Raw genomic sequence first — 12,051 nt, forward strand, 5'->3', positions numbered from 1 at the left:
ATGCAAAAAAAGAGGGCAAAGAAGAGACCACAAAAGCCAAGGGTTGGCAATTTCCAGATTTGCCTCTTTCGAATGATGAAAGAAGAAGAAAAGGTCGAGAGTCAACAACAACCAGAGGCTCAAAATCAACAAGGTTCCCACACTGAGGGAGAACAGATGCAAAAGGGACCATCCGAACATGTAGTGTTTTCTTCCATCCAAACAATGATCCAAAGTCCTGATAATCATCATGGAGAAAAGAGAAAAAGCCAAGGAGCATGTGGAACAAAGCAAACACAGGTCGTAGAGAGCTCAGACTCAGATAAAGAAGTGTCAAAATTTCCATAAGGAGAAGAGTTAGTCACCGTTATGGCCTTTCCAATTTCTAGGGTTTGGCAAAAAGTTCAAAAGAAAAAAGGTAAAAGGGAAAAACCCAGTTTAACTAGTTAAGGGTTCTTTTTTGGGTAGATTGGCTACAATGAGTGCTTTAAGCGCTTACAATGGTCCTTAGGGACAATATTTGAATGCAATTATGCATCTACAAATGTAACATTTTGTTTTTATTAATAGAAAGTTACGATTTTATTCTGAACAAAAAAAAAACAACAAAAAAATTTGCAGTGGAAGCACAAATAGAAAACTAATCACATTGCAGAAAATTATAAAACCCTTGAATTTATTCTTCACTTGATTTTTCAGAAGAAATAATGGCTCCTTTACAGGGAAAATGGCCCACAGAGAATTACAAATTTTTATATAGAAATAGGACCTAGAAAATCTCAACCCTCTAAAAAAACTCAACCCATTGAAAAAATCACAACCTTCAAACTCGGCCTTCCTCTCTCCTAGCTACCCCTTGTATGGCCCATGTGTTGGATGATCCTCTCGACCTCAACCTAGTCATAACTTGTGCAACCTACTTGTGCTAGGTAAGTCTCAACCCTCTATAAATTTGATATTCAACAACTCACCTCCACAAGTTCCCTTCTCTGAAATTTCCTAGAGTAACACTTCCTTTTACTTAGCCCTAAGTCTCTCACTCTTCACTTGAGAAAATCACTCTCAATGATTTTGTGTGTCTTCCTCCTCTCCTTGGGCTTTCTTTTATAATTTCTCATTGAGCTAAATCTCTAACCTTAATCTCCAAAGTGAAAGATGTCTAGGATTAAATCTTAATCTACTTGAGATCAATGGTAGAGATTATATCTAATTCATTAAACTAAATAATTCACTTTTCTTTAAAAACCCTTAACTTAATAGCCAGCATTAGTTAATTAATCAATCAATGGACTCACTGGGGATTTGCCAATGAAAAGATGAGAGCAAGAATACTTGTTTGTGATAGTTGATAAATTCAAATGTCTATCTCAATGCTTTATAAGAAGACAATTAAAGCACAAGAAGCAACAAGCTTTCTCTTTGAAAACCTATGGATGCACTTTGGGATATCAAAGATCATCATCTCAAATAGAGATACTAGATTTATCAGTACATTCTAGACTCCATTGTGGGATAAGATGAATACCAAGTTAAAAATATCTACAACTTTCTATCCCTAGCTAAATGGGCAATATGATTGCATTGAGAAATGCTCTACAACCCAGTATGGGATAGATGTGTAGGCATTGGATGTTGGACGTTAAATGTAAATAGTTTCTAAATTCAATTTTTTTATATTATAGTTTTGTTTTTATTAATAAAATTACAAACAATTTTTTAGATGAAAAAAAAAGCATCATCATCATCATATATATATATATATATATATATATATATATATATATATGACATTAGAATATATAACATATAAATAATAGTTATAAATTAACATCCCTTCTACCATATAAATTAAAATAGGGTTATGTAACCATATCTATATTTAATTAATAAGCACGTAACAATTTAATATTTACAATATAACAAGATTCTTAACCATGAATATTCACCCTCATTTTACCATGGATATTATTAACTTCTCAATAGGCTTTCTTGGATATTATTAACTTCTCAATAGGCTTTCTTACAATACCATGGACGAATAACATGGCTTATCAATACCACATCCCAAAAAAGCATAACTCAAAGAGTGATTAATCATAGTCTCAAAAAGAAGAAGATGAAGATGAGTCGCAGAAGCCTGAAATAAGAGACTATAACTCATTTCAAAATCAAAAGAATATAAAAAATAAAAAAACTTAAAAAAAAAAATTAAAAAATTAAAAAAAAAAAATCTTATTTTAATTTAATCTTATACAATAAACATACAATATATCAAAATTCTTAACCGTGGATATTCACCCACATTTTACCATGAATATTATTAACTTGTAAATAAGCTTTGTTACAATACCATGGCTTATTAATACCACTTGCCAAAAACCACAACTCATTTCAAATTCAAAATATTTTATAAATATTTTATTCTAATTTTATTTTATAACATTTTTTAAATTAAATCTAAAAGAAAAAATCTATGGCCAAGATGTCTTAGTAGTATAAATGTTTGTAAACATTTACATGTTGGCTCAATTAAAAAATATTTGATAAGTCCTCATGTAGAGATGTTATAATGTACTATAAACATTTTGACTCAATGAAATAAAATAAAATAAAATTATGAAAAATATTTAATAATGATAATTATCAATGAAACATTTTGACTTGGTCAAATTACGTAAAATTAAAATTAAAAATAAAATAAATTATAAATTATAAAATTAATAATTACAATAATAATTAATAATAAAACCAGCGTAGATCCATCTTAACTTTGGATCTACCATGAGGGATCAAATCTCCTTTCACTTTAAAAGTGGTTTGCATCTCAAGAAATTTTATTGCACACAATAAAAACTTAGATTTTATTGAGTTAACTCTGGATCCACCAAGTGCCAAGAGGGATAAAATCTATTGAGATGCAAATCGTTTTTAGAATGAAATGATATTTGAACCCTACCAAGTGCCAAGAGGGATAAAATCTATTGAGATGCAAACCACTTTTAGAATGAAGGGAGATTTGATCCCTCTTGATGCTTGGTAGATCTAGAGTTAAGATGGATCTAGACTGGTTTATATACAACACTTCCAATATTAAGCCCTTTCTGAAATATGTCTTCAATATTTGTCGCCCTCATCATTGGATATTGTATATCGACAATGTGACACAAGTGAGGCATCAACCTTATGCTAAAGGTATACAATTATTAATGATGTGATATGAGTCAGACTTGAAAGTTCATAAGAGATCAAAGAAATCTCAAAAGAAATAAGGTCAAGAATTGTTGAAAAGACTTTTAAAATAAGGCACACCCCTAAGGACTTTAGGAAGAAAATCAAGGCTTTTAGATATGGCCATTTTGAAATATTAAAGGGATTAGGAAACAAAACTTACATACTATGCCTCCATATATGCAGATTTACTCTATGAGCCATCAATGTGTGATGACGAAGAAGAATGCCCACTCTTACTTTCCATAGAAAACTTGGAACAAAATGCACAAAAAGAATTACTCGAAGATTTGGTTCTACAAAAGAAGATCAAGATGACTAGAATGGGTCACCAAAAACTCTAGCAAATGGTATTGAAAGGAAACTACTAATGAAGGAATGTGGTACTCCAGGAAGAAAGCTAAGGAATTGATTCCACGTCTCCTTCATAATAAAACTTTTTGGAAACCAAAAGCTTGCCAAAATTTGGAGATAATCCAAAATAAATCAATATCATTAAGACATTGTTTTCGTGATGTCTTGGAACAGGTAAAACATAAGTTGGGACCCAAATGGGTCAATTTGTGTCACTCCCTAAAAACCACACTAGTACAATTGTACTACCATTGAAAATATTTTGGATTGAGGCCTCCAAGATATTTTGGGGGGATCAAAATGGCATAGCATTTTTTATCCCTTCTAGTGTTTGTCAAGGGATTTCATAAAAAAACAAAACACCAAAAATGAAGATCATATGTTAAAGTCAAATTCCCAAAGTGACTCATTGCTTTTTCCCTACATGTACATGTGGAAGCCACATCAACTCCCATGAGTCATCCAAGTCATCCAAGTGGAGATAGTAATATATGGAATTCCCATAAGACATCTAGAAGCATCAAGAGATTAAAAAGCCTAATTCTAATGGCTAAAAAAAGTGATAAAACCCTCGATAGATAGGGAAGAAAGAGTTTAACCCCTATGGTAGTGTTTAAGTTCCATAGCAACTTAGCAACCAAAAGTAAGAGAGGATACAATAAAGAAAAAGTGACATTGTAGTCATCCATAGCCAAACACAATGGTAGTCAACTCCCCAGTGAGAACAACTTTCTCTATTTTGTACTTCTAATTCTAAAATATAAGAGCAATGCATAGTCCATTTTCCTGGCTGGTCTTCTCCAACAGGAACCTCTCTTGGGAGGTTCTTCAAAAGAAGGGGTGGAATGGACCGAGCAGATGCTCTATGTGCTTCTCCGATCTCGAGTCCAATGTCCACATGTTTTTCCAGTGCACCTCAACTCTTCAAATCTGGTATGCTTTATCATTATCTTTTTGTTTCCCTCACCAAATTTTTGCTTCTGTACAGGAAGGTTACAAATGGTGGAGTGATCAATGTCCATCTTTGCGCTCCCTGTTTGTAATGGTTGTTTGGCTTTTATGGAAATGGAGGAACGACCGGATTTTCCAAGACTCCAGGTCTCCCTTGGAATCTATTCTGCTGAGGGTTTCGGAACTATCAAATTGTCCTGATGTGTAGGGCTGATGATCATCCATGCATAGGCAAGTTCTGTCAATGGTTTTATTTCAAAGATCTGACTGAATCTACATACTGTCTTTTATCTGGCTTAGGAATCTTTTTTACAGAGAGATGGCTTGGATCATTTTATCTGTACAGAACAATTAGAACTGTATCTCCTGGACAGCCGCTTCTTTTATACGGCAATTTGTATTTTGTATGCAACTGTTTTATTATATTTTCTTAATATAATCTATCTGGTTTTTTCTTCTGAAAAAAAAAAAAGTTTTACGGTAAACCATGTGTTATGATGTTTTATTCCATGCCTTTGCTAATATAGTTCAGTGCTTAGCTCAATACAAATATAAATTCTCTACGCAATAGAGCACAGACTATATTTACAGCAGAAGAGTTAAGATATTTTGTAATGACCTAATCCCAAACAACTAGGAGACAATACACAGATTTAGGGTCAACGCCACCCACCAAATAAAAGGTATGTAGACAATACACAGATTTAGGTTCAACGCCACCCACCAAATAAAAGGAATGTCCAGAAAGACCATCTAATTCTCTCTATAAATCATCCTTTGAAATCTGCTATACTCTCCATGAGACCAACATATCTTTTCCTTGGAAAATAGAGCTTTGGGAAACCCTGAGCACTTCCTCTCTTTCCAAGGATGGTTCTCAATGTAAAGCAAGTAGCGTTGATTTCCTTGGAAAATAGAGCCTGGGAAACCCTAAAAACTTCCTCTCATTCCAAGGATGGTTCTCAGTGCCATGGTTCTCAATGTAAAGCAAGTGACGTTGATTCAGTGCCACTGATTAGACAAGGACATAAGTGAGGCCCACAAATCAGAAACATCGCAACAGTAGCCAACAAGGATGATCCCAAGACCTCCTGTTTGTAATTCACAGCACTCAATCACTCACACTAACCCATTGCGCTGCGAGACCAACATATTTGCCCATGGACCCTATGAATACCCCTGCTACAAACAAGGGTTGTGATAGAAAACATTCGATCATTCTTGATCTTGCTACAAATAAACAATCAAGAGAACAGTTGAATTTATATATAACATGAATGTATAAAACCCTTAGAACCTTATGAATTGCTCATAATTCTCCTGTCAAACACTATATATACAAGAAATTCAGCATTAGGCGTACAGAAAGACTACTACAGTTCGGGGAGGAAGTTGAAATATTAGGACTCGAGTAATGCATTGGATATTGAAATGTAGATACCATTGCTCACATAAGCAGACCTATTACTGTGGTAGCAAAAATGGCCAGGTAGTGTCGATTGAGGGCAATTCCTAGCCACCCGAGAGTGGTCATTTTTAACTTTTTACGAATTTCAAAAAAGAAGTTCAGTGCCTCTCATTAAATTATAGGTTCAGATATTGGAGCTAAGAGAGATATTACACTCTAAAAAGAAATTCTTCTAGAGGTGGCACTCGTGATCAAAAAAATGTAATTGTGCTTTTGGCCTACCAGTAGGAGCCATTCAAGCCATCTTGCCTGCTTTAATTACAATTGGATTGATTGTCATGTCTAAGGGCTAACATGGTCTTTAAACTGTAATTACTTGATGTGCACCTTTTTTCTCTTGTGGGGTGCACCTTAGTAAAATGACCAGAGATGTATCAAATCATCAAAATGCAGAACAATGTTGGCACTATAACTTGCAGCACCCACTGCAACTGTCGTTCAGGTAAGAGAAATTGAAGAGCAGGAATGCTGTAATGAACCAAGCTGTAGATTACAGGACATATGAATACACAAACGTGCAAAAACGTGAAGCAACTTGGATTGTTGTATGGATGGAAACATGTAAATTTCACATCCACAAATTACTACCGTTTGTGCAGTGAAGAACTTACATGTAATAGATATTTTTGACAATTAGTTTCGAGAAACCCGAAATGGTGAAGTAAAAATAATAGCAAATTGACTCTACTGCAAAAGCTTTGAAAAAAAAGAAATGCATTAACATAAAATCAAGCAAAAGGAGGAAATGCAAAAGAGGGAAAATCGAAGGCGCAGACTAACAAAGATTTCTCATTAAATATTGGATTTTTCATCTTGAAAAAATATCGATAATACTCTGAAGATGGAACTCTAGGGACCAGATATCTTGAGAAAAGGAAACAACAAAGTCTAAACAAATTTTCCTATGCCATAAGAAGATTTTGCATCCAAGGCTGGAAACAGATTTTCAACTGACAAAAGCAACTTCAGCAGGAAAATCCTAAATCCTTTCTCTAGATTCAAGCTCCCATACAAATAATTTTAGTATGAGCCTAAAACTAACCTTTGTTATCAAGTCTCATTGGATTCGTGGATTGCTTCAAAGATTATGAAAAAGATAAACTTACTTCAAGAAATTTTCAAAAAAAAAATTCTTAGGTATTGACAGTTATAACCCTGAATTATGGCTGGCCTTGTAAATGGATTTTAAGAAAGAGACTGAAATCAAGGTTAATCAAATATCAGTTCAACTAAAAATATACTACATGTGCATGACCACACATACAACACTTATTTTTGTACAAAAGATTTATATCATCACAATGAAAGAAAGGATAACCATGCTTGTTTGCAGAAACAACAGGACAGCTACAGAAAGCTATAGATATTCCACTTCACAATCTGAAGCAATGGACCTCAGTTCTAAAGTCGAAGCACCAGTCCTGATCGTATTCATGACAAAATCGAAGAGTGACAATAGCTTTCAAGACAGTAAACAGCGGACAATGTAGTATGAAGCCCATCATATTAATTAAAGTTAAAACTATACTTCCAGAATTGAGAATAAGGAAAAGCACACCCACATCTGTCATTCATATTTAATGCCCCAAAACTATACCAATGGTTTCTGTCCATTAATAAGGACATTTATACATTCAACTAGCCTTTTGAGCTTACACCATATACATTTATTCGCCGTTGAATAGGAATTGTACAAGATGGACAATCTGTCAAACCTTGTTTTTCATTGCATTTTACACACACGACCTGATGCGCACATGGTAAAAATACAACCGAGACTTCTTCGCTCATGCACATTACACACTTTCGATCACTGTTTCCTTCCCTCTGAGACGATTCCTGAAGCTCTTGTAGTTCATGACGCATACGGGCATTCATCTCCTTTAAGCTCTTTACATTAGCCCCATTTACTGCATATGGAGCATTTGGCCTGCTGTTTGGCTGGGAAGACTCTGCTGTGACTTTGAGACGAGCAAGTTCCTGCTCTAGTCTTTCAATATCATCCTTATGTCGTTGAAAATTCATTTCTGTTTTCCTATGCAATGCTTCCTCCCTTCTTCTGGCAGAAGCTTCAGCTGCATCCTTTGCTCTTCTTTCTTCCTCTGCTTGTGCAGTTGCCCCTTCTTTAGCTTTCTCTTCCTGCTTGCATTTTGTCTGTGCATCACTCATTAAGACAGAAGTTACATTCTATTCATAACAGTATATTATCACATGCAGAATATATGCCACTGCTATCAGAGTGGCAATGCTCAAAGAAAAGAAAACACTAAACAGTTCAATGTGTTCAATGGTCAACAAAAAGCTAGAGATTTGAAACATTTAAATGTGCTCTCACCTCCATTTCTTTCTGCAAATCCCGTATGAGAGACAATTCTTTCTGTAGTTGAGCAATCTTTTGTTTCTCGTCACAAATTTCATCCCGGAGCTTGGACTCCTGTTTCTCCCATGTCTGGACCCTCTTTAGACACTTTTTCTCCCTCTTTGCAATCTCGTGACAGGTTGCAACAGATTCTGCTGCACTTAATTTGGATGCTTCCATCTCTGCTCTCACCTCTGCATTCTCAGTCTCCAGCTTTCTTACAGCTGAATTGGCTCGATCAACTTGTCCACTTGCTTTCCGCAAATCATTCTCCATTTCAGAAAGCCTTTTCATTGTGGTGTCTTCCAGAGCCTGTTTATCTTTTTTCAAGTGCAAGGTCTCATCTCTCTCCGTTCTCAATGTTTTCAACTCAGCGAGATCTTTGCTCAATTTTCTAGCTGCTTGCATAGCTTTCTGATGAGCCCATTCAATCCGCTCTTTAAGTTGCATTTCTAAATCTCTTATTTGATGCATAAGCTTCAGCATCATCTCATTCCGTTGATCAATGCCATCAGACTTCTCTGTAATACCCATGTGCTCCAAACTTCCCAGAATGGCTCCTACAATATCCTGACAATTTCCAGTCTCTCCTCTATATTGATTTTGTCCTACATCTACAGTAGAAGCTATCCCCAAAGACAGTTCTGTACCTGCAGTGACAACACTACTTGCATCAACTGCAGGATCAGTGTGAATAAGGTCTCCTGTTAAGACCTGATTCTTCGCAGAGAAATTCCCAGATCCAGTTTGTATGTTTTGCACTCCACTTGCTGGAGCCAAACATTCACTGTTGCTGTCAACTGATTGTGAACATACATCTGATTTGGATTTCCGATCCGACAGAAGATGGCCAGAGAACAATGCAGCTGCATTCTTCTTCAACAAAGCTAGTTTCATGGAAGGAGTTAGAACAGCATTTGGGCTAAAGTGAGTAGTGTTCGTGGAATGTGTATGCGATGTCCCAGCATCAAATGTGAAACCTTTTTGAGCTGAAGATGATGTATCAACAGCAGCTGTACCAGCTTGTGCCAAATTCAGACCAGATATTTTCTTTGTTTCAGCACACATCCTACATGGCTCTGAAGTTGTACTTACATGCACAAAACTAGGAGATGAACAAGATGGTCTGATTGGTGATGGCATAGAAATGGAAGTTGAAAGAGATGGTCCATTCCCAATTGGCTTACTGATGGGTTTTTCATCGCCAGATGGCAGCGAAGGAATTTCTAATGTGCTTGCCCGACCGACATGAAGATCACTCATAAGGAGGCACCACATAGCATCCCCTTTGCTCAATTGTGGTCGAACCTGGCGAAGCAAGTACACTAGTCCCGTCAACACATATTTCTCTAGCTCTTTTATCTCTCTAAAGGGAGTATCCGATTCATCAAAGCAGTCACTGCAACCGCTATTCAAATATGCCAACGAATTGTTGACAATGTTGGAAATCACATCACTACTCCCATAGCAGTGACCATTTCGCAACATAGCCTTGTGAGCTTGCTCTGTAGTATACCCAAGGGCTGCGATTTTACATCCTGCTTCCTTGTAGACATATTCGAGATGTTTTAATAGAAGGTCCTCTAATTGGTCTTCTGTGCAATACCCCCAATCCGCCTCTTCAGGTTGTTCCTCGGAATCTTTCTCCCTTTCTTTTGGCTTTTCTTCCCCAGACCCACTACCACCCTCTAGCATCCTTATAGGTTTAGAAGCACCAGAATCAGGTTCTACAACTACACCATTTCTTCTATCATCGGATAGCTTCTCTTCAATTTTAACAGGCATTGCAGAAGGAAATGAGCGGAGCCGCCTCCTATTTCTTATAGATTTATCTCTTGTTGTGCAACCCATTTCACACTAAACAAAATTGTTTGCTTGTATGTGCTCTATCTTCTAAACGAATCGAGGGAGAAAAAGAATTAAAACACAATCCTAAAAACCCCAATTCAACACTAGTACAATAGAACCTCTGCAATCTTCACTGTTTAATCAGAAATATTAATACCTCAACAATAAATACATAACCGCATAGGTTGATTTACAACTGCACTCTTCAGTATTCAATCCAAACCATCAAAACCTGGCCAATGCAGAGGATACCCAAAATAATCTATTAAAAACCCGAAACATTATCTACCTGATTACCAGCATGATCATGATTCAATTGGAAATGAACCCAAAACATTGGCAGATTGAGAAAAACAAAACTTTGATTGGGAAAAACAAGAAGACCATAGGCAGATTCAGCCATAGATTTACACAAGAAAGATAACAGGAAATCAGAGAATATTCAGCAATATAATTCAATTAAAAATCATATTCATTTGTCCTAAAAATACCTGTAAATCGAATTATTTGCCTGTATATTTCAGCTCAGCTGGCCGATCGTATTTCATCAATTCGAGTCTGCTTAGAAATATTGTAGCCAATCGGAAACCTTAAATTGGAAACAAAATGAGCTGTAACTGTATGCTTCCTAAACCTCCCCAACCCGTTCCTCGTTATCCACCTTGCACCTTGCACCTTTATAGGCTATCAAATAGCCCTAAACCACAAACGAAAGCCTAAAAATAACCAACACCACTGTCTATTTGAGGGCTAAATAAGAGGCAGATGGTCACATGGCCCTTCACTTGGCCTTTTCCCAGCACATATACTCTGGTGTTAGCGCGGAACCAATTTGCGCAAAAACCCCTGGGCAAAGAAATGATCGGAAGGTAATAACCCCTTTGGAAAAACCCCTGCCCACTTTCATTTTTGTTGGGGAGCGAGGAGATTTAGGTAGAGTGGGGGTGATTAAATTTGATTTTCTCTTCATTATGAGTGGATTATTTAAACGAAGTGTGAGTTAAATTCATATTAATAGGTTTATTTTTATAGTTATTTGCATTGGTTTAAAATGAGTTAAAATTTTAGAATAAAGTTATGTGTTTAAAGTTTTTGTAATTAATTGAAATTAATTTTTTTTCAAAATTTCTATTAGGGAGAAGTTATATGTTTGCAAAATGTCTATCATGTATTAGACATGTCTAGGTCAAGATCTTGCTAAAGTTTTGAATGGTTGGTATTGTTATCATTGTAGTTATGTTTTTGGAAAGTTATAGGCAGTTTTGGACAGTGGTTCGATGACTAGCCTGAAAAAGTGGCATAGATCTCACCACCGCATGCACAAAACTAAGAAATTTTGGTCATAACCACATGCGGGCAGGCTTTTCGGTGCGGTTGGAGCCTCATAACCCCATGCATAGTGTGTCAAGGGCATGTTTGGGGTGTTAGGCTTGTGAAAAAACAATTCCAGCTCGGGATTTAATCATCATAGGTTATGCACTGACTTATGGGTGATCTAGTGCTCCTGAGAGGTATTAGTAAGCTTCCGGTTTGTAGGCCCCACTTTCATAACTTAAACTTGGGGGTTGGGTCATGTCATAGTAACTCCCAGCTCATGTTTACCCTTGAGAGCTTATAAAAGCGGGTGAATATAAGAGGAGGTGTTACAGAAAATTTGATATATATTCAACACTCTTATAACAAAGTAGTCCACACTTTTACTAATAAGTAGTCCAATTTATTTTTTTTGAGTATTTTCCACATTCACTCTTAGATATTGTATAAGTATAAAAGGAAGGAGTGAGAGAAAACACCACCAGAGAAGCATTCAAGGCTAAAATTCATTGATAAGATTATGGAAATCCATTCAGAAGTACATGAAACA

General features: G+C 36.0%; 1 protein-coding gene across 1 annotated transcript; it reads right to left on the reverse strand.

The window, feature by feature from the left end:
• Positions 1–7,467: 7,467 nt before the first annotated feature.
• On the reverse strand, positions 7,468–11,052 carry LOC149155124 (MND1-interacting protein 1-like). The gene is made up of 3 exons (XM_089444782.1): positions 10,679–11,052; positions 8,316–10,419; positions 7,468–8,134 (listed from the first exon to the last, which is right to left on the reverse strand). The coding sequence occupies exons 2-3, from the start codon at positions 10,188–10,190 to the stop codon at positions 7,619–7,621; spliced, it is 2,391 nt and encodes a 796-aa protein (XP_089300908.1). The 5' UTR covers positions 10,191–10,419; positions 10,679–11,052; the 3' UTR covers positions 7,468–7,618.
• Positions 11,053–12,051: the final 999 nt, after the last annotated feature.

The sequence above is a fragment of the Pinus tabuliformis genome, chromosome 9 (assembly GCF_031772625.1).
Source record: "Pinus tabuliformis cultivar Carrire ecotype Pingquan chromosome 9, CPIR1, whole genome shotgun sequence".
Lineage (NCBI taxonomy): Eukaryota > Viridiplantae > Streptophyta > Pinopsida > Pinales > Pinaceae > Pinus > Pinus tabuliformis.